Source organism: Archocentrus centrarchus, chromosome 8 (genome assembly GCF_007364275.1).
Source record: "Archocentrus centrarchus isolate MPI-CPG fArcCen1 chromosome 8, fArcCen1, whole genome shotgun sequence".
Taxonomy (NCBI): Eukaryota; Metazoa; Chordata; class Actinopteri; order Cichliformes; family Cichlidae; genus Archocentrus; species Archocentrus centrarchus.
The window spans coordinates 19,057,283-19,084,804 of record NC_044353.1 but is presented as its reverse complement, the minus strand read 5'-3'; the positions used below and the strand labels follow the sequence as shown (position 1 = coordinate 19,084,804).

Here is a 27,522-nt window from a genome sequence, read left to right as displayed (position 1 = left end):
TATATTTAAAAAAAAAAAAAAAAAGTAGAAGAAGAAAGAAACTGTACTGTTTGCATCTGAGCAGAGAAGAGTTGGCACCCAAAAAACAAAGATGGCATTCAAGTAATAAAACATATTCAGGGTTGTAAAAACTGGGACCTTCTAGGAAAAATATCACTCTGTCTTGTGAGTTGTGTGTTGTTGCCGATATACTTTTTGGATTGGCGCCACGACACTGAATATTTTTAAATATTTGCGCAGGAAGCAGAACTTTTGTTTGCCTTTTTTTTTCCCTCTTGTTCTTGCTACTTGAATTCAGGTCCACATGTGTGGCGAGTTATGTCTTCTTTTCTTTTTTACTTTCTTTTTCCCGACTGTATTGGTGTACTTCTTCCTCCTACTGCTCTTTTCTGATGCTCTCATCCTTCCATCCTCTTGCTCATTCTTTCTTTTCCCATTGAGCCCTTGGCATCCCGATCTCCAATCTGACTTTATCCTCAGCCCACATCAAAGCCTTGGGAGAGGGGAGCAGTCTCTTCTGCATCCCTGTCATCCTCGCTCACTCTTTCCTCTTCTTTTCCTCCCCACCCCACTTGTGCATCGCTGCCTCACATTCTCCCGCTAAGACTTTAATGTTGCAGAAAGAACTTCAAAAGAAGTTTTTACTCTCTTTTTCTCCCCCCTTCCTTCCATCATTCCTCTCGTCATTTTCTCGCTCTCTCTGTCTGCAGATGGAGTTATATCTAAATGGATTATCTGTATCACCCTCTTCCTCTGTCTGTCTGTCTGTCTGTCTGTCTCTCATTTTAAAATCAACATCTCACTTTAAGACCCCACTTTAAAGGAAAGATTCTGCCCTATTTTGGTTGGGGAAAAGAAAAAAAAAGAAGCACCATACGGAATCAAATCTCTGTTGAGCGCATAGTTCAAAGGAGACTTTGGCATTTTAAATGGATTAATCAAAACACATTTAGCATTTCCTGAGCGTTAAACACAGCATAGCCCAAATACAGAGGCGTTTGAGTAAATTGCATTTCCAATTGTTGTTGATTACCGTCACCTGAACAGAAAATCTGTAAACGGTGTGGTGCGAGGAAGCAGAGTTAAGATAAATAGGGTAAATATTGCTGGATCCCTTTTTCCACAAAAACACAGAGACAAAGGCTTATAAATTTTGATGTGAACTACTCACATAACAGTGCAAATTATTTCGATTTTACTTTGAGTAGATTAGTATATCGATGTGCTGCGTCATTACAGCAACAACTCATGAATTTAATGTGTTCTTTCCCCGTGGCAGTTCGTTAATCTCAAAAGTAAAATATTCCTGCACCCTCACTTTGCTGCAGATTCGTGGTGTTCTGGTAGTTTGGCATAAGAGATTTATTGTACTTGTGATTCTGCAGACAGATATGCATGTCCAGTCTTTTGAAATACTCAAATTTAAGGAGGCTATTGTTTATGGATTGTACCAACCTGGCTATATGCTTGTGAACTTGGTGTGTAATTTGTGAATTTACGTGCTGAATTCTTCTAATTCCTCCAGATGGAGAAGGTAGAGGAGGACCTGATCCGCTCCAGGTCCCTCAGGGAGAACCAGGTCAAAGAATTCTCTCAGCAACTTGACGCCCTCAGACAGAGGTTTGAGCAGCAGGTCTGTATGAGTTCATAACTCACTGTGCAATTGTTCTTTGCTTCTGTGCTCATCTTGTCTTCATCATCGCCATCATCATCGTGTTATCTTTACTCTATTATCAGTGAACACTCGGCCTATCGGAGGCAGCTAAGGGGGACTGACATCCATTTGGAATAGCCTTGTTATTCCTCCCCATCTGTTCCGCCTGATTAATTTCTCATGATAAGGGACATGGTTTAGATTAAGCTTAGATTCCGGCTCAATAAATATCTTAAACATTGCCAACTGAAAAGTCATGCAATCTGCATAGAAGATGTGTAGCCCCCTTATCACCCCATCTCCTTCACTCTTCTTCAATTAAGAGTCAAGAAACCATTTTCACAACCCATTGAAATCTGGCTCGCTGATAGAGACACATCGGATTCAATTAAACCGCAGGAACCAATATTACTGTTGGCAGCTGGTCTCATAGTAGGAGGCAGAAAGCATTGTTTATATTTCTGCTACTGTAACAAACGTAAACAATATTATATATCAAATAAAAAATAAATTATATAGATTACTCCATATGACACTTTATGACCATGTGACACCACGCTTGTCTTAGGCGTGTATATTACTAACTGCTGTAACATCTCTTTTTCCCATCTGTATCCTCAATGTGATTGCTTTCCAGGCACCAAAATAGCACTCAACCTTTGTGTTAATAAGCATGCTTACACTCATTTCCAGGCCAGATGGAGTTTACATTGCGTGTAATTTGCTCAAGATCGTTGTAAATGGGGGATATGAGGCCAGTGTTATATCCAAGGAGTGGAGAAACTGGGCTTCATTATCGATTTGCTCCATGGCTGAACAGTTAGGTTTGTAATTAGAATGGCATTTATTTAAAAAAGAAAAAAAAAAGGCATACTTTAAAACTACTTAAATATAATGAATATATTGTGTTGAAATATTTTTCAAAACATTCACCGGAAACAAAACTGAATAAAGGGCTGGGAAATAAAGTGTTTCACTCTGTGCTGCGAGGATAAATTGTCATATAAATAGACACTGCCGGTTAAACCATTAAACAGATTGCATTTGCATCCAAAAGACACTGTCATCCCCATGTAACGGGCCCGTAAATGCTGAGATTTATCATGCCAGCTACAGCGTATTGTTCTGAGAAGTCATAAGTTCCATCTGATGTGAAAAACAGGTACGCGATCAAAGATTTGCAGAAAATATTGAAGCGATGATTATCAACCACTGCTGCACTGGGTGGGGGTGCAGTTGACAGTTGAAGACAGCCACATAGGGTTAGCAGCACATCAGAAAGGCTTTTGTCTTAAAGATAAAAAATACATGAAAACAATGGACCTGTCACTGTGATGATCTTGATGTGAGAGCTGGGGACATTTGCTACACAGAAGTTTAAGAAAAAAAAACAGGAAGTTCTTGCACACCTAGACATGTTATTATTCATGAGTTACTCTGAGGCCAGCTGTTTAATGTTATGCATACATTATATATGTATATATATATATATTGGAGCCACTGCACATTCTTTATGTGTACCCTCTCTCTCATGTCTATATGTGTATATATATTGCATTTACACTGTAGAAAGGCTGGTTTCACATGCTTGATGGGGTCAAGGTAGTTCACTCAGATGTTCACAAAAGAACGTTCCCTCAAGTGTAGCTTCAGGGGGGATCTGTGTGTGCAGGAGTTGTTTTCCACTTGACCCTCAAGACAGCCAGACATCATGGTTCCTGACAGAGCTCTTAGTCTCTTACAGTCTGGGAGACATATGAAGATTAAATAGCTCATCATGATCTTGAGAGTTTAGAAATGCACAACAGCCTCTTTATTCAGTCGTTAGGCTGGAACAGAAAATGCTAAAGGAGACTGGTTTATTGTATCAGTCAATCAGCAGTATTGGTATCAGCTGATAAGTTGAAATCTATGGGAGAATGATGCGACTGCAACAATGCGGTAAAAGTACATCATCCAGGAGAAAAAAGGGATTGTAAATAATTTAAAAAAGGTAATTTGGGGGCAAGAAGCTTTTTAGTTTTGTTTTTGCTTTTTAATCAGATCCGACTGATGATTCTAGACACTTTTTACCTCTCAATTTTACATCAGTCAAAATGGGATTGAAATGCAGACTTTCAGCTTTAATTCAAGGGCTTTAACAAAAGTATTACTTAACTGTTTAGGAATTACAGCCATTTATATACACAGCCCTCCACTTTCTCAAAAGTAATTGACTAAATAATTTTAATTATAAAGATTTTTAATACTTTGATGCAAATCATTTGCTAGAACTAGCACTCGTGAACATCACCAAATGCTGCCAGGCCTTTACTGCAGCCACGTTCAGTTGCTGCTTGTTTGTGGCTCTTTCTGCCTTCAGTTTTGTTTTCAGTAACTGAAAAGTATGCTCTGTTTGTTAAGATCAGGTGACTGACTTGACCATTGAAAAATACCTAATTTCTTTACCTTGAGAAACTCTTGGGTTGCTTTTGCAGTATGCTTTGGGTCATTATTTGCAGTGTGAAGCACTCCTAATCAGCATTTGACTGAATCTTCAGAATTTATCCTGCTCCTTCTTTCAGCAGTCCCATCATCAATAAACACTAGTGACCTAGTTCCACTGGCAGCATACATGCTTATACATGGTCATATATGCCCATGCTATATCACTGCCTCCACCATCTTTGACAGATAATGTGTTATGTTTCTGATCATGACCTGTTTTTCTCCTTGTCCATACTTTTCTCTTCCCATTCTGGTACACTTGAATCTTGGTGTCATCTGTCCAAGGAATATTTTTCCCAGAAGTGTGCAGGCTTTTATAGATGCTTTTCAAGCAAAGTCTAATCCAGCCTTCTTGTTCTTCAGTGTAACCAGCAGTTTGCACCTTGTTGTAGACTTCAACAATGATCTATGTACCTTTTCTAGAGTGTTCCTGACATGATTAGATATTGTAAAGGGTTTTTCTTTATCAAAGAGAGAATTTTGCAGTAGTCCACTTTATTTGCCTTCTGTGGTCTTTCAGGTCTTTTGGTGTTGCGGTGCTGACCTTTTTAAGATTGTGCCTGATTATTGATTTGGCCACTCCTGCAGTTTTTGCTATCTCTTCAAAGGTTTTCTGGGGGCTTTCAAACTGATGGCCTCCTTAAGTTGCATCGACATCTCTTTGAATGTAATATTGAGATTTCCAGTGAACAGCTACCAAACAAGTTCAATTCCATCTGCTTAATTTGTCTTGCCTGGCAATGAATTCCTTTCAAGCCTTTTAAGAAAATGGGGGACTATGCATAAAAATGGTTGTAATTCTTAAACAGTTAATGCAATACTTTTGTTAAACCCCTTGAATTAAAGCTGAAAATCTGCAAATCTCTACTGAGTACAGAGGCAAAATTACATGTCCAAAATACTTATGGACCTAAAAGTAGATGTACAAGACTATGTGTATACGGAACACACATATCAGCAATAAATAAAGTGGCCAGTTGCAGTACAAACCTGCAGTGAAATTGAAGGTGTTTTTTTTTTAAGTCTCTCTCTCTCTCCACCCTCTTTCATGCACCCCATTCTCCCCTGCTGAGAGCAGACAGGCCTTCTGTTCTACTCTGCTCTACTCCCTCCTCTTCCCTCCGTCTTCCCAAACATTTCAGATTTCCCTCCCATGAGTTGAAAGAAGCCTATTACCTCACTGTCCTGCTTCAAGGCATGCAGCACACACACACACACACACACAAAACCATGTCAGTCCAGGCTGACAGGAGTCGTGCTGTGCAGTAACACCCGACTCAATCTGTATCTACAGCACCCAGCTGTGCTATACCCATTTCAGTCTTCCCTCATAAGTACCATGCCGGTCCCTTTAAGAACCACAGCATCCAGCATCCTCTAGTCCACAGTGGCGCTACGTGATGTCACAGCCAGGCTCCTTGCTATGTCTGCTGTCTGTCATCTCCTCTCCGTGTTTTTCTTTTTCTAATTTTTTTTCCCACAATCTTGCCCAATTCTTTATCCTTGTTTCACCCGAGATCCCCTCGTTCCTCCAAACCCCCCCATGGGCCGAGAGTCTGAGCAGAAAGGAACAGTAAGTCAGGACGTCCTCCACCACTTTCTCTTACCGCATGTCCTGCTGGGGAGTTCTCGAAGCAAATGCGTGCTGCTCAATCCCTCAGCTCTAAGATGCACTGCTGTATGATTCGGGCTCTTCGTGTAGGACGTGTTCTAGCTGTGGATTTGATTTGCATGTGTTATTTTGTTTAATGGGAAAGGAGGTGAAGGCGGTGCAAATTGTCACTGGAATTTTCTGTAGACATCATCAGTGGCAGCATGTGCAACATGTTGCGGCTGTTTGCCTGCTGTCTTGGTCTGTTTTGTAAAATGGCACATGTGTGAGTTAACCTTAGGCTGTATGTCAGTGTTTACTTCTGCCCTGGCATCAACTAAGACTTAGATAAAATATGCTTCTATTCAGCTATATATCCTTCCATTGCCGTGTGCTGAGGGCAAAGTTCTCCCGAAAGTAGAGGAATAAATTGTTGGCTGTCTAAATGAAGTTTCTATTGTGGCCTTGCTCTTAGTGCCAGGGACAGAATCCGGCTTCCTGTAGATAGCCCCTCATTCATCACCTGCTCTGAATAGCAAGCAACATTGGAAGATATAGCCATGGATAGAGCAGGCAGCGGGCACAGAGGCCGTTGATCTCCGCTTCTCTGGCAGGCCAGGTAGGGTGCCGTCATGCACAATGTGCAGGGGATTAGCTTCAAAGCAGGGAGGCAAATGGGCCCCTAGGCCCCTGCTGTCCTTTCAGGGCTCCGGCTGGGCCTGCACGGTGGGATGGTGTGGGGGTCACTTGTCTCCCCGCCATGGGGGACTGGGAACGGAACAGAGCCTGGGAAAGGCTTGGGGGCTTGGGGCTGGGAGCTTCACTGGCATGGCTCACCTCTCAGCAGGTGACTCCGCTCACAGCCGGGATGGAATACAAACTTGCTTCAGCTGACAGGATGATTAAGCCCTGAAAAATTGGGGCTTTGCGTCCCATTAGAAGTGTTTTATTTTGCTCTACTGTATTGTGTGTAGCAGCTTGCAGCTCTGTTGGGACTAAAGACTATGCCGTGGTGTTTTTAAACTCTAACCACGCCTGCTTATTGAATGGTTCATACAGGTTCTTACTACACTTTGACTGCATTAGCAGCCCAAACCTCAGTCACATTGTGGTAGCATAAACTTATATATTTTGAGAAAATGAAAATTGATATTGATTAAAATGAGCATTTGCTATCAGTTACATTAATTCGTAGAGTATAATACAGTATCAAGAATATTTTAGTACCTTCTCCTGTCAGCTCAAACCTGTTGTCCTCGCCTCCTTCTCGATTTTTTTTTCTAATTTGGATTTATAATAATCATCATAGTCATCGCCTAAGCCGATTTTCACATGCTGTCAGGCGCATAGCATGGGGCATTGGGTAGTTACTGCAGCCAGATGGCTAACCCCTACCAGCTTGCTTGCATAGTCCAAACCCGTGGCTCTTTTATATGCCGATCCCAGAATAAGGCGAGGGGGACAGATTTGAAGAGAGAGAGGAGTGGGACATGGAGGACCAGTCTGTACAATTGGTAGGAGAGGTGGGAGGGCGGGGGAACGAGCCAGATGTAAACACATCACATGTCGTCCTCCGACGACGTGAGGAAGCGGCAAAACTTTTCTCGCATTTTTTAAAAAATTCTTCCCCCTCCCCCGCACTTTCCTACCAATTTTTGCCAAATTGGTTTGGCAAATGAGGGTTCTAGGGTGGAGGAAAAGTGTTGACGGAATAGGACGAAGAAAGGATGGATGGATCAGTGGATGGACAAGTTGTCATGACGACAGGGTTGCTCTGAGTATGTGTTGGCTGATGAAGTCTCTCTTTGCCTGCTTGTCCAATCAGATGGCTGAGCAGCGCATGCAGCACGAGCAGGAGAGGACGCGGCTACAGCAGCAGCACAGCGCGGAAAAGGACAGCCTGGTCCAGGAGCGCCAGCGGGAGGTGAGCAGCCTGGAGAGGGAGGCCAGGGCCGCCCTAGAACAGCACCAGCAGCACACCCAGGAGTGGAGGAAGCGCGATGCCCAGGTAGGGGGTCTCCACTGATCCACGTTCCTGCACGCACACACACACACACACGCTCGCGCTGACCCACCGGTCTCCCATGGACAACCATTTTGTATTTTGCTCATTGACGTTTTCCTGGGGTTTCAAAAGCACAGCAGGTTAAGATACTTTTTTATTTGAAGCAAGACGGATATTGACGTGGGGTGTGAATAATTTCAGTAACTGTATATTCAGTGCGAGAACTCAGAAGATCGTAGAGACTGCTGTTTGAATGAAAATGCATTTTGAAGCGTTGTTACGCGAGACAAAAAAGTTTTTAAAAAACTGAATAAACAAAACGCACAACAGCACTGACCCAACTTCAAATGATATTCTGGTGTATTTGGACTCACTTTTTGTCGCAGCAGGCTTTGCATGAAGTGTAAAGACCTCAAATCCCAAAAAGCCACAGGTATCTACGTAACGGGGAAGAAATCAGTGCTGTTGAGTGCCTAGCTTTTATTCCACAACCACAGTTTGAAATCGTGTTTTATATAATTGTGGACGCCCTGTAAAGCGCCCCATACTCCCACCAAAGTGAATGTTTGCCTGCCATTCTCCTTTCACCACAGGTAGCTATCTCCCTCCGGAAAACAGTGATTGTTCTCTGATTGCAGCATGGCCAGCCACAATGAGTGTATGACATTTGGGTCTATATTAATGGATATCCCTGACAGCTGAGAAGACTATGTGGTCACCATTTACCCAAAGCAGCAGGGCTTCATCTCAGACCCCTCATGCACTGTCTTTGCCTTCCTCCAGCCTGGGCTAGATTGGAGCTCTGTGGGAAGCCATTCGACAAATCAGCCTCCAACTGGGGTTTGTGTTTGACTCTTCGGGCTTCCTGATGAAATGAACATTGGCAGCATGTAGAGAATTTTGTATATTGGCCGTTAGCTGCCGATGGGAGTCCAGAGAGACTTTTGTTGCATTTGTGGACCGAATTTCCTCACGCCAACTCTGGTCACTTATGGTACCAGACACGGGGTGAATGGGGAGAAAATCAAACCTAGACTATTTTATAATTTATTTGGTCCTCACAAACAGCAATAACTTTAAATGTATAAAAATAAAATAGTTTATAAATATAACTAATAAATGCCCATTTCTATTGAGAAACAAGAGCAATATTATATTTAAAGAAGATTAATACACTCCTGATCCTCCTCAATTGGATAAATTTTCATCGACCCGTACATCTTATAGCCATACCAGTATACTTCTATAATAGCTAAGTTATTGCAATATCTTTTAAGGCTGGAAACAATATAAAAAGAGTTGGGGGGAAAAAAAAATCCAATTTCTTGAGATGCCGTCACCACAGGATGTTTCCACTGATAGCATGTCGTCCTACTCGTGTCAAAATGACGTGCGTTTTGACAAATCTCAATCTCGGCTAATGTCAGTCACACAATCTCAGTAGGTGACAAAAAAACCCCAAACTTCCCCACTCCTCATTTCATATTCTCAGTTCCTGTTTGCTCCTGCAGCATTTTAAGCAGACATCAGATGCCTGCCTAATGTCAGATGTTAAAGTGTCAGAAATCAGGATTTTTCACTCAGGCCTCTGAAAGATGGATAACTGGGTTGTGGGTCTTCCGAAACTAGCGGGAGGGGGGGATATGAGCTGGTTTGACTTCCTGTGCGAGAACAGATCCACAGATGTGCTGTTAAAAGGACAGCAAGCTGGCAGGCCATCAGCAGATATGTACAAAAAAAAAATAAGCTTTTTCTGTAAATACTCATTATTAAACACAATTGCAGTGCCAAAGCCGGTTTTCCACTTAGAACTCTGCCACACTGATATTATCACTTTATCACATGGTTGTTTACGTGCATCCTTTTAAATAAATACAATGTTCTGAAATAAGAATTGAATGTAGCGGAAAAAAAACTTTAATTTTTGATGCATGCAGACAGTGTAGAGCACTTCCTTGCAGGATGCGCTACCAACCGCCCCCACCCAGACAGCAATGGACAATAATATCATCAAGTGACACGTCAATTAATGCCTGACGTGTTCTTTTTTTTTCCCCTGCCTACCTCTTCACACGTTCTCTTAGACGTCTTTGAATCAGTGGAAAGACAGTTGCAGCTAAAAAAGTTGGCAAGGACAGAGAACAGCTAATGTCTGTCACACACTCAGGGTGAGTAATACCCGCTCATCCCCTTGATGTGGTGGGACACTAATAAATAGCATTCCTGTCTCTTGGCTCGCGTTTAAGAAGCAGAGCCAGTGAGTCGTAGCAGTGGTTGGAGGGAAGAGCTAAAAAACTCACACAGGGACACATTGTCCTCATCCCACCAGAGTTTAGCATCCAAGAAACTCTGGCTTCTTCCACTGTGTAGTTGCTACTCGTCATAAAAGCTGTTATGGGAGCTACATCAGTGTGAAAGACGCTCGAACGCCAGTGCCTGTCATGGTTTACGTGTTTACTCATCAGTCCTGTCCATTTATTGGAATTCTCAAGAGAAAAAATGTAAAAAAAATAAATAAATAACAGGTCTGAATGCTGCTGTTCTTGTTAGCGGATAAACAGCTTCTTTCCAGTTTGGCCAAGTTGATGAAATATCTTGCTGGTGAAACATGTTTGCCCAAAAGCCTGTTTGGTATTGTTCTGTTAGCTGATTAATGCGCCCCAAAGGACAAAGTAGTTTTGTGTTTTGCAGATCCATCAGCAGCATATCCTCTAACATACACAAATCCTGATGTCGTGGCCTTTCTTGCTTTTGGAGACTCCAGAAATGCTGTGAAGGCTGTGAAGGCTGTAAACTAAAGGAAATCTAAATGTATTTTAAACTTGGTCACTAAAAGTTGCTCTAGGCAGGAAATCAAAATCAGTAATTGCACATTTTTATACCTTTACGGGAATCGCGCGCCCCAAAAAACCCCCCAAAAACTTAGTCACTGTTTTGTAGCCTCTGCACAATAAAACATCTTTAATAAAAGAAAACAGAAAATCATTGTATTATATAGCAAAACCTTTCAATATGTTTTTGTGTGTGGTATTGTTCCTAACACACTCATTTTTTATTTATTTATTTGTCTGTGAGGCTTTTCAATTGTTAAACATTAGTAAGAGTTTGACTTCAAAAACTAGGGCCAGCATTATAAATTAATTGGAAGCCTTGCAATTTTTTTTTCTTTTCCCTGCAAACATCAAAAATGTTTGTTCTATGCAAAACCCATCGTTCATATTTTTTTCCACCTGCTCCTCCTTAAAGCTCATTTTATGGGTATTATTTTCCTGAATAATTGTGTCTTTTATAAAGGAACATACACACCATCTGGACTTCAAACAGCATGAGAGAGAGCGCAAGTCTTGCGGGGTCTTTCTTCTGGGCCATAATGGACTAAGTAATGATGCTGTCAATTTTTCAAAGCGTTTCATTCCCAAATACGTGATTAAAATGAGTCAAATGAAGAGGGTGATGACAGACTGAGTCAAAGGTAAAAATCAAGAGAACAAGGAAGTGCAGTTAGAGTGTGTGGGGGGGGTCCTCATTGATTGTTTCAGTGCTTGCGTGTTGTCATTTATGAAGCGATTGGTCCCCAGGTGTTGTCACGTAAATCTTTGTTACACACCGATTTCAGCGGCACACGAATATCCTGCCGTCGTGTTTGGGCTTTCTCGACGGATTTCATCGCGTATTCTCATGGGGAGCATTTATGTAGGAACTCGGCTGTTTTTTGTTTTTCACTGGGGAGCTATTGATCACGCCTCAAGTCATCAGCGAGTGCTGATGCTCTGTGATGTGTGGAGTGTTACAGCATGCTCCCTTTCAAACCCCAAAGCCATTTATTATGTGCATACATCACATCTTGGATTTCAGCCACACACATTATCTGCCTGACAACAGCGAATCATTCATTACAACACTCGTCTACACATTTTAATTGCCTATATGAGACAAATATCACACATCAGTGCGTGTGTGTTATTTACTTGGCTTTAAACTTTGCACATTATTGCTAAGTTATTCTATTGTTTATACTATTTGGCTATTTTATGGCCAACATGATGTCAGTGCACAGTTTACTTTACTTTTTAGATTTTCTGATAAAACAAATAGCATTGATTATCCTGCTAACCTGCACATTTCAATGTCTGAGATACTATATTAGCTGTTATGTGAACAGTCAGCTCCTCTAACCAAAACTGCTTTGAACGAGGCCATATTTTTATGGTCATACCCTAACACGATGCCAGATGCCAGAGGGCGCTTTCAGAAGTCGTGCAGAGTGCACGTCTCAGAGCTGCAGAGTGTGACGGACCAAGAGTGCAGCTATAGTTACGGTATTTTGTCTATCAAGTATCGCTGGATGTATTTACTCTCATTAAAAGTCAGAATTTCAAAACTTTTGTTTTGTCGAGCGGTTCTGCTTTAGTAAAGATGTCTCAACTTCTGATGGTGTTTATGGGAATAATATGCATTATGCATCAGATTATGCAACATTATCATCATTATTACCAAGAAAATAGCCTTCAAAATTATTTTTAAAAGTTATAAATACAGAAATTTGCGATAAAAAAATAATCCATTAACTTAATAATCAGTGAATAAATAGAATAGTGCCAGCTGTATGTGCACATTTAAATGTTTCTGCCTGCAGTCCAAATGGTAAACTATAGACCTCACTTGTAGGCATGTAAGTCGAAATATGGTGCCTCCAAATGGGGTCGTGCTTGCCACGTTCACAAGGGAAGTAATTAGGAACGCCCCCAGCTTCTTTCTTGTGATATTCTCGACCTCGCAAGTGAATATTTTCTGAATGCTCAGATTTCACAGATCATGAACAAAACCTCCTGTGTTGTTGTTATCAGCAACTGGAGCAAGATACAGGTGTAACTACTAAGAATAATTGTAGATCTGTGACATTTAGGGGTAAATGCAATACGTACTGCTATTATGCAGGATATGTTACTGGTTACACCTGTGTTTACTCAGGGTTTTCCCTTGGTCCCTTGGAAATTTGCAGACAGGTTTCTCTCCTGCACCATTTGCTTAGCCCTGATGCATATGCTGCTACAACAGTGTACAGTAACAACATAGCGGCAGCTGCTCCAGACACACTATGTGATGACATCATTTATATCTTATGTTTTTGGTAGCCTTTAAAAATATCGTGTCACGTTTGACCTTATTTGACCTCTGATCTCTCCTTCAAGGTCAAATAAGGTCAAACTTCCATAAAATATCTTTTATCTTTAAACCTGTACCTAAAATTCTACTGCCTTTGTTTGCAATTCATCCACATAAATTAAAAAAAAAAAAAAAACATACTCAAAATTATGTCAAGTATATTAAGACGGGTTTCAACATGGGTTTCACTTATTTTTACTGCACTACAAACAAAAACAAAAAAAACAGACCAAAAAAAATAAAATGAATATATGCAAAATACAACATTATTCCCTTAAAGGTAAATACTGCCCAGAGAGTGAACTGCCTTGGTGGAGGGTTACCTTTCTGAAATGGTGGTCAGGCTCTAGTTACAGTTATAGTCTCATTACATATTTAACATCTGACATTAACTCTCTAAAACTGCCTAATTGGCATACCAGTAGAATAATTATGCTAATCTGTTGAAACTCAGTTAATGTTAGATGTACTGAACTGATTACACGTTTTTCCTCATTATTTTGTTTTTCTGTTTTGTGAAATCATGATAAATCATAATCAGATACACCCATCTGTTATTATGTGTCTTTTTTTTTTTAAAGAAATTTCCTTTTCTTCACATAAGGAATACTACTCACCCTGGCTGTGTAGGAGGCTGCCTTTACAACTGTCACAGTACACTTTGGTGGACAGTAGGAGAAAAGGCAGTTCATTCTGGTCTCATAGAGTATTTTAGAGAATCTTAATACTATCTTTATGTGTTGACAAAGTCTTATGACTCATTCTCACTTGATGGTGATATTTTCCCTTGATTGAACTCTTATTCAGTCCTTAACCACTCTCCCTGAGGTTGTTTTGCCAGAGTTTTGTCATCTTAGCTGACACGGTTTGACCCAGTATTTCATTTGACACTCTTCTATTGTTACTAAGAGCTGCTCCTTCACAAAGCTCCCCATCAGCCTGCTAACACGCGCCCTCTCGAAGCGGCTATGTTCAGTTCCCCCCAATGAAAACATGCACTTTTGGCCTCTTAAGTTTCTGAAGTGTCATTGCCAATGTCTCTGTTCTGGTAGATTATGCTCTGACTTATTAAAAGATTTTTTTGGGAACACATATCATCCACATTTGTTAAAGAGAGAATTATACATTAAAGACACTTGAGGGCTCAGATCTAATAGCTGCTTGCACTTGAAGAAGGCACTAGAGGAGCAGTGAGACTGGTAATGTTGAGAGACAGAAGAGTGAGACATAGAGGATTGCATGGGTTTTTTTTTTTTTTGTGTGTGTGTTTTTTTGTGTTTTTTTTTTTAACCTCACATTCTCTCTATGAATGTGCTGCATGGCATGTTATATGTGTGACAGCGAGGCCATGTGTGGCTGCACGTCAGTGTAAGCATGTTTGTGTGTGTGCGTGCAAGTGGATCCGTGTGTGTGTGTGTGTGTGCGCGCGCGTGCCCGTGTAGAAGTGAGTGTAACACACAGCCACAGCATCTGCCTGTTTTTGTGACACTCCTTTGAAGTCTCCCCAGTGCCCGCTAAAAAAGACTTCAGACGCTTTCTGTCTGATTGCCTTAACGTGGCGTTGTCCTGGGATGCCCAGGCTTTTGAGGAGAGGGAGGGGGCAGGAGTCTGAGCACACAGTGCAAACCAAAGTAAGGGGGGAAAAAAAGGGAAAATAAAACAAGGAGTGTAATGAGGATGTGCAATAGCTGGGGAGTACATGCAATACAGGTAGGGAAGTATGAAACACTGCAATTCATCTTAGATCCACCTACACTTAACAACAATGCCCTTTGCTCATTGCTTGTAATTTGTGTAAAATTATTATAATATGACTGTGTTTTTTTTTTTTAAATGTATGTTACTATTTAGAGTTTTTGAGCTATATAAATATAGCTAACTAAAGTAGCTATAAGGATATAAAGCCCATTTTAAATGTAAATTCCCTCATCCTTATTTCTTGCAGATAATCTCCATCATCCCAAATATGTGATGTAGGTTTGACAGAACAGTTTTCCTTTTGACATCTCCTAAACTCTTGAGATACAGCTTCACAGCATGTGCCAGACCGGTCTATTTCTGGCGTTTCGTGGGTCGTGGGGGGTTGTGCTTATTAGCATTCTTACTATGTAATGTTGACTCTGCCTGGCAGCACTATTAAAATGCTCTTCTCAGCAAAGTCAAGGCTGAGCTCTCGGAAAGGGAGAGGTCAAGAAAGGGGTCGGGGCTGCACTGTAGCCCCCACCCATACCCACACAGAAAACCCTAACATTTAAGTATGTTTGTGAAACTTTATACGTACACGCATCAATGCTGTATTATCCCTCTCTGCATTACAGCTTTCTGTACGATTTGTATTTTACAGCATAAAAAAAAAAATACAGATGTTGAATAACCCTTCTGCTCAACATGCAGAACAAAAACACCTGTAATATATGGTGTTACAATAGTGGATGCTCATATTAAACATGGATGAAGTTTAAAATAATTACAGTTAATGTGTAATTAATCCCTAAGAGCAAAAAGCTGAGGCTTTAGATTGCTTTGAATGCTTGGATTGTGACAGTTTTTCCCACTCTTGTTTGTGCTTGCATGCTGTTAAAGAGAGAGAATATCATTATAGTCATCTCAGGCACCCAGCAGTCCCACCCAACTGCTGTTCCGACAGCCTGTTTGCAAGGGGCAGCCAATCAGAAGTTGGCTTAAAGGGAGATCAGCTAAACTGGTTTGTTTCGGACAGTGACTGGACAAAGGGGCCCAATATAAGATAAATCAGGATTAGTTTGACCTGTGAATCCAAGTTACTATAGAGGAGTTCAAAAATGTAAAAACTGTGCAGCATATTGGTTTAACTTTAAAAAGAAAATCTTCCACAAGGAGAGAAAAAAAAATCTGCTGGACATTAATTCTAATTTACTTAATTCAACATGTTTCTTTTTATCTCTGTCCAGACAATTGCAGATTTGGAGGCCCAGTTGTCAGATCTACGTGAAGAACTCAAGCAGGCCCGTGCTCAGCATAAGCAACAGCTGGCTGACATGATGTTGCTCCAGGAGGAGGAAAAGCATAGAGCAATCCTGGATAAGCAGGCATCCCTGGACCGACTCCGCTCTGATATGGAACAAATTCGCAGTGACCTCGAGAGAAACCACCAGCAGGAGAAGGATGCTGCTCATGAGAAGGTGAGTCTAGGATAGTGCGGAAAGTATAACGTGGTTTGTTTTAATCTCTCTTTTGGACTGGGTGAATAAATACTGGAATGCCTGGTTAAATGTGGAATAGTAAAGTGTAGGGGGAATCTGCATGTTTCCAAAGGTCAAAGAGGTAAACATCAAAAGGAGCAACAAAACATCTCTATTAAATGAAACAGTAGAGGTCGTATACCTGCATACGAGGGAGAGGCTTTTTGTAGAGGCCTTGTGCTGGGAAACAGTGCCGGGAGTCAAGAAAGATGACACGCAGAAGCTTTGTTTGGCAGCCTGAGTGTTGCAAACTGAGTGGTTCTCATTTTCACAAGTGACCCTGCAGCTGTTAGATCTACTGAGACGGATCTGTTGCTCTAGCACTATTTCTTTTATAACAGTCAAGTCTTTAAAATGTTTGGTAGGTAACATTTTACCTCATCTTCTACTGCCAGTATATCATTTTACACAAGAACTTTGGAGGTTTTAGGAGAATCATAGCTGGATGTTATACAAAGTTGCCCTTTCGTAACAAGAGCTAATTCGCTTCAGACGTGTTCCTACTTCACTACTGAAGGTAGTTTGGTTGAGGTGAGGATACTGCCTGGGCAGACTGTGCAGGAGGCAGGACACGTGACGCCCACTCACTTTCTATTAATTCTTGATCTGTTCTCACAGGCTTCAAACTAGAAAGCTGGCATGTTAAAAAACTGTTCACTCCAATCTGACTGACTGCGCCTACGTCAGGTAATGTCTAGAAAAATTTGCAGCTGCTGCGCACACGGGAAACTGGTTTAAATGTCACGACATTTGTCTAAGAATATGAAGGGGCCACGGTTATTTGACACTATGGACAGATTTTCCTTAACTCCTTTGTTAGTAACAACAAAGAAAACCCACCGAATATGCTTAAACAGAAAGTTGCACAATACTGCAGTCAGCATCAAAACCATTTGTACTTCGGGCTCTTTTGGGTAACCCACCTATCATCATGGAATATACTGTTTTGAAATGTGCAGGGTCAGTTGTAGACAGAAAACCACAGCATTTCAGTAGAGCTGTTATCCAGCATTGCTTTTTTGCTATCTTAGCAAACCAGGAAGTACTTCAATTAAATCTTCAGAGCTTCAGTATCTAACCTTTTTTCTTGCTTTCCTACTCTCTCTCTGTCGTATTCACTCCTTTCACCACCTTAGAAACTGGACCCACGGTCGCGAAATCGCCCATAATCTTGTGCTGGCCTAGCAGGAAGCTGACCTAAGGTGGTGTTGATCATAAACTAATCCCTACTGCAGGGCCCATCAAAGAGAGTATTTTTCATTAAACACCGTCCCACACCAGCTGTGCAGCATTAGCCCCGGAATGCAGGGACTTCCAAAGCACCCAGGCGGCCATTTTGGCTCCATATGGCACACAGAATCAGTCTTACTGAAATGAGAAAGATCCATGAAAGAGGAGTGTGCTTATTACAGGGTGATCCTTATTTGAAGAACTCATGCTGTTTACTATCAGTGCCTTTTGGATATGTGAAGGCTGTTTTTCAGCTGAAAGATATTTTATCTTTTAGCTCTCACTTTAATTCCTCTGTGTGTCTTTGGTCTTTTTTGTACGCAAGAAAAAAATGACCCGCAGTTGCTGGGCAGTCTGGAGTGGATTCAAAGCAGCGTTGAAGTCAGACAGATAACACTATCAGCAATGTGCTAGTTTCACTTTTATGAAGAGATTAATGATTTCTTCATCCTTTTTGTCAGCTCAAAGTTGATTCTTCAAAAGAAAAGAAAAAAACTCACCAAAGGTTGAACATCTTTCCCTCTTTTTTGTACTTTCTTATCTGTCTCCAAGTTGGACTTCGCAGTGGGCAGGGAAAACTTTTACTATTTCTTGCACCCTATTTCTTTTTTTTTTTTTTTTTTTTTTTCCCTTCCACATGCAGTTGAAGTCAGCCAGACCTCAGATCCATATTGACTTGTTCGCCCTGTTTTGTAAGCTGAAAAATTCTCATTCTTTTGATGCAGACAGAAATGCTGTCCTCTGCAGTCCACCATGCTCTTGGAAGCAGAGGCTGAGCAGGCCAGCTTTCCCTCCTTTTTTTTTTTTTTTTTATAAATATATTTTTTTAACTCATCTCCCAGATCCTAGAAAAAAAAAAGCAAGAGAAATCCATTAAATCCATGAATGGATTCTCATCAAAGACGCATGCGTTTAAGGGAGAGACAGAAAGGGAGAGCGAGGAATGGGGGGGAGGCACGTTTTAGTGGATGTTCTGGGAGTAGACAAAGCTTTTGGAATGAAATGATGAGAAGCAGGAAATCAGAGGAGATAAGATCAGACATTAAGATAGTTCAATGCATTTGATCACCAAAAGGAAGGAGAGAAGGAAAAGTGATGGAAGCAGGCTCAGGAAAAGGTGTGTGGAGGTGTGTTAGGCTGGTTGCTATTGAAGCTTATCTTTGTTAGTGTTTCTGTTTGTGTGTGTGTGTGTGCGTGCGTGTGTGCGCGCGCATGTGTGTGTGTGTGTGTGTGTGCATGCGGTTAAGAGTGAATGCACATAGCCCCAGACCTCTCAATCTCTATTCTGCACTGAGGGGCCTGTGAAGCTGCCTCTGTGCCTGATAAAGACGCCTCATCTCTGGGCTACAGTGAGCATGAATCCTGCCTCTTACCCACACCACCACTTTATCTAACTTTTTTTATTCTACGCTACACCTCCACTCTCCATCTCTCCATCTTTCTTTCTCTCTCCTTCTCTTCACCCATATTCTCAACCCTTCCTTCAAGTTGTGGCACGGCTCATAATATTAAGGCTTTCTGTAAACAGTTGGTCTGGGCAGCTTGGAAGCAGTTTCTTACCACATGTAGATGAACAGGTTCTTCATGCTTGCTTACTTGCATGTTAAACACCAGTCATATTTCCAGGTAAGTGCTTAATAGGCATATGAACATTGAAGTTTGGTTAGTGGAGAAAAGGTGTTTGTGTTGGACCTCTTCGCCTCATACAACTGTATTATATTCACACCCTACTTGCCAATGCAAGAGATCTAAGATAATAAAAGGAGGGCTCAGGTTTGATATGAATTGAATGGTGTCTTTAATGACCTTGAATTCATGTTTACCCTTAGTCTGGAGAGTGCAGCTCCTTGAACTGCAAGAAGAGATTAGATGTGTGAATTTTGTCCGATATGGTTGTGTGGACCTGGATATATCTGTATGCCAGTAGAACAGAGAGAGCATACATATAGAGACTTGCTTAGTTCGCATGTTGCACCTATATTGCCAACACTATCTTCTTCATTCTTATGTATTTATAATTGCTGGTGTAAGTGTCACCATGCATGTACAGTAAAAATGAAAAAAACAAAAACTTTCAGATGATTCCTGGGGTAAGTAGTCGGAAACGAATGTGTGTGCATGCACATGCACACATACGGTTTCTCTGTATGTGTGCATGTGCATGCCTACTTGCACCTCAGATCAAAGGAACGGGGCATTTCATCAAAAACTAACCAAGTGTGACAAAATTACCTGCAGGCAAAGTCAGCCAATGAGAGAGCAGCTTTTTGGCATGCAGTAGCCAGCCGCTGCTTCCTGTGTCACTGCACCAGTTTCCCTCTGGCCGTGCCTCATGTGACGTCCATGACATGAAAGGCGCTACAGAGCTCAGTCATCCTCTAACACAGACACACACAGGCTGAGCATCAGACAGCTCCAGCGTGGAGGCCTGTGCCTACCAATTGGTCTCTTTTGTTTCACAGGTATTTCTGTTTGCTTCAAGGAGGTTTTCCCCTTAAACATGAGAGGTTTTCCTCTGAAAGCTACCTAGCCTCAGAAGGTGAAAGAGATTATGTCCCCTAGCTGGAACTGGAGCTTTTGTTTTTGTGTTTTCGCTCATTGGCAGGATGCTACAAATGTATGTATATTTAACAAAAGCTAAGTGAAAATGCAGAAGCTGAAACTGAGCACACCCCACGATTCAGTAGCTTGTAGAAGTAATTGTCTTCTGTATGACTTCATCAGTCTCTCACATCTTTGTGGAGGGATTTTGAATCACTCCTCTTTACAGCGTTGCGTCAGTTAATTGAGTTATGCACAGCTCTTTTAAAGTCCTGCCACAGCATTTCATTCAGTTTGAGACTGCATGACCCAGTTTGGACCAAGCTTTAATTGTCAGACTGATGGCTTCACATTTGAATATACAGAGGGAGTTGATGGTCGACTTAGTGGCTGCAAGGTGTCCAGGTCCTGTGGCTGTAAAACAAGTCCAAATCATCACCCCTCCACCGCTGTGCTTGAGAATTGGTGTGAGGTGTTTGTGCTGATATGCTGTGTTTGGATTTCCCCAGACGTGGTGCTGTGCATTATGATCAAACGTCTCCACTTTAGTCTTGTGTGTCCAGAGGACATTGTTCCAGAAGTCTTGTGGTTTGTTCAGATGCAGTTTTGCAAACTTATGCTGTGCTGCCATGTTCTCTGACCACTGCATGACCTCAGAATTCAAGAGTGCACTTTGTTCTTTATGACTGTACATGCCATATATTTATGTAACACTCGTGATACTATAGATGCTTTTTTGCATTATTGACTGCAAACAGCTTCCTGTAAACACAGAAATTAGCAGAATCTGATTGATCAGGTGTGTTTTAATAAGATGATATTTTTGGCTCTTATTTGGTATAAATTTCTACCCTTTTTTTGAGAATATCTCGTATACACATAAGGATGCCCCAATCCAACTTTTTCCACTTTGAATCAGATACAGATACCTATCTGCCGATACCGAGCTCAGATCTGATTCCAGTCTTAAATTAATAAGGTGCATTCCTCCCTGTGAGAATGAGAATGGGAATCATTCCTTTATGCGTAAGGCAACGTCATGCTCAGGCATGGCTCTTCAAATCTCTAAAATGTCAGAAAACATCCAAAAATATAAATTTAGTGATTTGGCATTATTAGTAAAATAAGATAAAGAAACAAAGAAAAGCTGGTTCTGCCTGTTGACCTCCAAATTGCTGACCCTTATTTTTCAGTTTCTTTTGTGTAAAGTTAGCTTACGTGCTAGCTGCTGCTACTGCGTGGTGATGTAAACAAACAATAACACAGAATTGAACCAAGCAGATCAGCACATTAGTGATGTTCAGTCCAGCTTTTTGAGTCAGGCTCAGACCAACATCCAATCCAAACATGTCAAATCGAGAGCTTCCCTTTGCATGTTATTTTAGCTGGAATGATGTTCATATGGTATCAAGTCTTAAGAGATGGGTTTGTGAGCTAATTTAGATCTAACAAACTAGTAAAGCCCTGATGAAAATGGAAAAAAAAAATTGTCAGTGGTACATCTGGAGAAGAGGGTTTCTGCAGGCCTTTGGTACTTCGGCTTGGGCACAGACTTTAAAAACCTTTTTTAATTTGTTTGCGCCGAGGAATTCATGTGTATATAACTTTTGTTTGTTGTGCTGTGCACAACGCTGAGTCTGCAGTCTTTCATGTGGCCGTACACGCATCTGCTTTCACACAACTTTCCATGTGTGGACACATGCACTCCTGACCGAATGTGGTTTGACTGTTTGGATCCTAATGTGCCTTCAATGTGTTGCATTCCCATCCATATTTAGAGCTGTGCACTTGTGATCAGACCACCCAAGATGCTGTTAGTACAAAACAAGCACATGGCTGATTTTCCTAATTTTCTCAGAGAATTTACAACTCCAATTGGCAGCCTTTTTTTCCCTTTTGATTTCTTTATTTAAAAGGTTTGTGTGAATCTTTGGATGCCCCGTTTTCTGTGTGCCTGTAGGAAATTAGCAGCTTACTGCATGCAACGTGAGAAAAGAAGTCTGCTCAAACAGTATTGGTGTTGAGGTAAAAAATCTATAATTCTTGCATATCGTACGGCACAGAATTGTTCTACAGGTGGTGTTTTATAGGAATGCATTTGTTATCATTCTTATTATAAGTGTGTGTCTTGGGACTGGCACATACTGGTCCGGTAATGCCCCCCGCCTTGTTTACTGAAACCTCGTTGCTTTTGGCGCTAAAACTACGCAGACGTCTTAGCATCTCAGTCACGACTGGTGTAGATGTGAGAGCTGATTTTTCTAGTACATTCATTCACATTTTTTTTTTTTTTTTAGAACACTTAACATCCACATCAATCCATTCATCCTAGCTTTGATCCTGACCCCCTGAGACATTTACCTTCAGTCTCAGAGAGCTTACTGTTCTCTCTCTCAGCCGGAAGATGGTGGTACAAGGTTGTTGTCATTGTATTTGTCATAGTTAAGTCTTGTTCTTCTCTCTTGCCTCCTGTCACTGCTCACTTATTAGGTTGGTCTTCTGCCATTTGGAGATATACCAAATCATATTATTCACTCGGTCATGGATTAGGCGAGGAGGAGAAAAACACTGGCTGGGGGATGATCAAAGAGTGCCCACATTCACCTCACACTGACAGACTAACCAGGAGACAAAGAGATATGGAGAGGCAGAGCAAGAAATCTGATTTTGGTTTGGGGGGGGGGGGGGGGGGGGGGGGGTGGGGGGGGGGGTAAAGTTAGGGATCTTTTGTGTAGGGCATCTAGATTATTGGCTAAATCTGGATTTGCCTTCTGTTGATATATGTTGACATCAGAGCTGCTGCACTCTACAGATTGTGTTAGCACGTCTGTGTGTGAATGTGTTTGTGCGCATGCCCAGATCTATGTGAACTCCTCGTTTCCTCAGTGCACCATCGGGCCCGGCGGCAGAGAGAGAGCGAGCGAGTGAGTCACCCAGCAGATGAAAGAGTCAAAGTAAAAGCTCTGCCGTCCCAAAAAAACATCACACAGCTCCCTCGCTCACTTTTTGAAGTCATCCAAGAGGAGGGAGGAAAGCGACACACTTTTTCAATCGCATTAAAACATGGCGTCAGGCAGCTCCCATCTTGTTGCATGCTATAGATTACACTTTGGTTTGAAGTGGAGTTTTAAGTGGGACACCACTCTCTCTTTTTTTTTGGGGGGGGGGGTGCTAATTTCCCAGTTCAACTGAAAACCATGCTGCATCTTGACATCAGTAATGTTATTGATCCAAAATAGATGTGGAGACATAAATAGACGTGTACCTACACGGAAAAAGTCGTATCAGAATTTCATCACGGTGAAGTCGGATTTCAGGGAATAGCTGAAACGATGCTGCATGTTCTTTGTTAAGTCATAGCTTAACTGTCATCTTAAGTTAAGGCCAGGGCCTGTGAAAAGTTCACACACAAATCTGGGCACAGAAAGCATGACTGAGACACTTTCGGCATCTGATTCAGCAACTCAAGGATTCAAAGCCTCAAACTTTTTATCCCAGCCTTAAGATGTGGGTTAGATCTTAATCCCTTTTACACTGATGGCAAAGGATATAATTGGTTTTCTGTTATAAAGAACCAGCTGGTTGAGTGCATAATCACTGAACATTTGGGATATTGCGTGTGTCTGCGTATTTGATGTATGTTTATCTGCCTGTGCGTGCCCGTGATGCATTATTTCTTTGCTGTGTATGATGCAGCACTGACAGTTAGCAGCAAGGATGAAGAGAATCACTACTGACAGGCAGTGATGGCAAACTGTGAAATGGAAATAAAGCCTCTTGTCATTACAGCAGCAACTCTTTCTCGCACACGCAGATACACAGGCGAGCACAGCAAGACAGCAATGATTACAGACAAACGAGCAAATAACATCTCCCAGCTCTCCCTCGCTAGCAGATTGAACTCAAATTGTTATGAGAGTCATGCGTGGTGAACAGAGAATCATTCTGAATGCTTACAAATACTGCTGCCACTAAAACTGAAGGCTTTGTGGAGCAATGGAGAAAAGCTTCTCTTTGAAATCTCTTTCTTTCCTTCAACAAATGAACCTCATAAATCTGGTCCCTAGTGTGCCGTATACAACATGTTATGTGTGGGGTTAAACCACCAACAACCATTAAGAGAGCATGTTGTAACTCATTGTTATAAAAAATGAATAAATAATGGCACTGCTTTTTACCTAACCGCTTTTCAGTTTGCAGGCCGCCGCGCTGCGTCCTTTCGATGTGTCGTGTGATATCATCCTTGCATCAGCAAGTCTTGTCTTTAGTTTTATGCCTTTTGTCAGAGTTCAGCTTTAGGACGATGCTGAAAACCATAATTGCTCTTTAGCAATGCGAGATGATTGGAAACATAGCGCAGAAAAATGCCATATGGAAGCAATATCCTATCCAAGATTGAAGAGATTCTGAAAACAAAACCTTGTTTATGAAAAAAAAAAGAAAAAAGTTGGGATGCTGTTTAAATGTAAATAAATAAATAAAACAAAGTCAGTGATTTGCAAATCATCTGAAACCCATATTTAATAAAAAAAATTGTATTAAGACAAGAATACAAGTGTTGAAACTAAGAAATGTTCTAGCTCTTGCTCATTTTGAACTTGATGGCAGCAGTTCTTTACAAAAACATTGGGACCGGGAAACGCAATCATGTCATGTAATCGTTAAAGAGCAAACAAACTGAGACGTCGCACAATGGATCAAGTTAGTTAGTCAGTAACATGGTTGGGTACTAAAAGAACATCCCAGAGAGGCAGAGTCTTTTAGAAGTAAAGATAAGGAGTGGTTTACCCCCTCAGTGAAAGATTGTTTGGGCAACGTATTGCAAAGAATTTGGGAATTTCATCATCAATGGTACATTGTATAATTACAAGATTGAGGGAATCTTTAGAAATCTCTGCACACAAGAGACGAGGTGGAAAACCAATACTGAATGTCATGACCATCTGGCCCTCAGGCGGTAATGCATTAAAAAAAAAAAAAAAAAAAGGCTTAATTCTGTTTTGGAAATCACTGCATGGACTCAGGAACACTTCTGAAAATAACTGAATATAGTTTTGTCATTGCAAGGTTTAACACATGTAAAGAAAAAAAAAGCATGCATAGTAGCGAAGCAGAAACCTGTACTGAGGTCTGAAGAATCAAAAGCTGAAAAACTGTTTTGGCAACCAGTCAGACTTAGCATCTGACTTGTTGTTAGTGCTGCGTTTAGAAAGTTGGCACCCATAATGGTTTGAAGGTGTATTAGTATTGCATAGATAATTATGAAAGGCGTTAATGTGTAATATGCAATATGTGCCTGTTTTGATTCTCCCGAGGTTACGCTGGCTTCCTCCCACAGACCAAAAACATGCAGGTTAGGTTAACTGGTGATTCTGAATTGTGTGACTGTGAATGAGCATGATTGATTGATTGATTGCAGACAGATTGGCAGCATGTACTGAATGCACCCTGCCGCTCACACCTGACAGCTGGGATAAGCTCCAGCCCAAACACGATCTTGAATTGAACGAGTGGAAGAAAATGGATGAATGGAGTATATTCCAACAATATATACAGACTTATGTGGTTTTCCACACTAGTGTCTTTCAGGGAGGACATTGCTTATTTTGGCAAGACGTTGGCAAGCTGCATTCTGCACAAATACAAGGCTTCAAAGTAAAAATGTCCAGATGCTAAATTAGCTTGTCTACAGTCCAATTAAGATATGACAGAGGACTTCACGAAACGTGGGAATGGGGCGCCATTTTGCTTTTGATTTCCTTAGTTCCCAAGCACTTATAGATATGTTATAAGAAGAGGTGATGAAACAAATCCCAGCTTTTTTTTTTATGCCTTACATATATGAAATTCTACATGAGCATATTTTTTCATTTGCTTAAAAAGCTTTTTTTTTTTTTAAGTTTGAACATTTGATGTGTTTTCTACCACTGGAAATTGTACAGCTGACTATAATACACAGACATTATCATGTCTTCCTCCTTTAGCATGAACACAACAGTCTGTTCTGAACAAAGGAGATGCACACCTTGAGCAAATCTAATTTGCAGCTATAGATCAAACTCTGGATGTGTGTTTGGCCTTCGTGCATCCTGTTTGTTATCTCTGTTTGAATAAGTGTGACTTGTGCGCGTATCATTAAATATGCACAAGAAAGTAGTCCCCCCCCCCTCCCCACACACACACACACACACACACACACACACACTTTCTTTCTGCCAGTCCTTTTTAAAGTCTGCCCATGTGTGCCTGTGTCTGTATGTGTGTTTGGCCTTCTTCCCACTGCAGATTATTAATTAAGTCCTGGTAAGCGGTGCATGCCTTACCTTCATATCTACTTCCACTCTCTTTAACACACACCGGTATCCTTGCACACACATAAACGCACACACTTCAAAGCAGCCGCCATCCACACCGCTAGGATTAAGAGGCGATTGAAGAGCCTGATACAACCTCAAAGTGCCTTCAGCGCAAAAATGCCTTTGGCAGGGCACCGGTACTCTCTTTGGAAAGTTCTTACACACTCACGCAGACACACACGTATGGATGGGCTTTTAATTTAGCACTGTTTTCCCTTTGTATTTGTCACAGTCCAGTTGGGGTATTTTTCACTGCGTGTACTATCCATATTTTCATCTACTTCTGGACATTTTTAATGTGTGTTTCGATGGTAGAGCTTTATAATGTTTGATGTTTTATAATACTTCCTGCTGAAATCCCCCAAGTGACTTCAGGTAAAATGAACACGTTAGTAGCAAGCTCTTCATGATTTTATAAAACATCTGAGTCTGCTTGCATGTCAGTACAGCCATGATAAGAAAACATTCATATGTAAAGTCACATACAGTGCAGTACACCTAACCTATTTTATTTTATTACCTACACCTATTTTTTTTTTCAAAATATAGAATTCAAACATAAAGATATTGAGTTAAATGCTGAGAAATTTGGCCAGAATATCTGTTGTGATGACAGTGTCACTGACGAGATGGAGCAGAGCTGCGACAGTAAAAGGAGACAACAAATGTGAAAAAGAACATAAAGGGACTCCGTTTGTTTCCCTCTCCCGCAGACAGTTCATTCTCTCGTCTTTTCTACACCCTCCTTTGTCCTCCTCGCTCTCATCAGCTGCTTTAGGGCCCCTAGGGACGAGTGGGCCGCCACTCAAAGGGTCCTGGCACAGGAATACAGGGCCTGTATCCTTGGTGATGGCTCTGTGTTTCCGTGGTGACAGGTGTGTCCGTTCAGAGCGGACGGCAGTGTTTGTCAGGAAGTGTTTGGAAGGGGTGCGGAGTCCAAACTCAGCTCAGGTGTTGATGGCTGTGAGGGGTGTGTTCAGTGGAGCAGTGTTTGTTCATGAGTTGTCTGTCTGTCAGTGGCTGTCAGGAGATTTAAGTGTGTGTGTGTGTGTGTGTGTGTGTGTGTGTGTGTGTGTGTGTGTGTGTGTGTGTGTGTGTGTGTGTGTGAGAGAGAGAGAGAATCAGGTTTATGGCATTTAAGAGCAACTTTCTGAATACATCTCTGCATGGCTGGTGGTTTACAGTTACATATTTTCCTCTGCAAACTGTAGCGTTTCAGGAATTTAAAAGAATAAGTGTCTTAAATATTGCTCTTTGTTTCTCTGGCATAA

The 27,522-nt window shown here is 41.3% G+C and overlaps 1 protein-coding gene across 6 annotated transcripts in view; it reads left to right on the top strand.

The window, feature by feature from the left end:
• cep112 (centrosomal protein 112) overlaps positions 1–27,522 on the top strand; it is a 121,141-nt gene that overhangs the window by 59,905 nt on the left and 33,714 nt on the right. For all 6 annotated transcript variants that reach the window (XM_030734889.1, XM_030734888.1, XM_030734887.1 and 3 more), the window contains 3 exons: positions 1,526–1,633; positions 7,558–7,740; positions 15,834–16,064. In XM_030734889.1, coding sequence (XP_030590749.1) covers positions 1,526–1,633; positions 7,558–7,740; positions 15,834–16,064 — 522 coding nt within the window. The remainder of the gene's footprint in view (positions 1–1,525; positions 1,634–7,557; positions 7,741–15,833; positions 16,065–27,522) is intronic.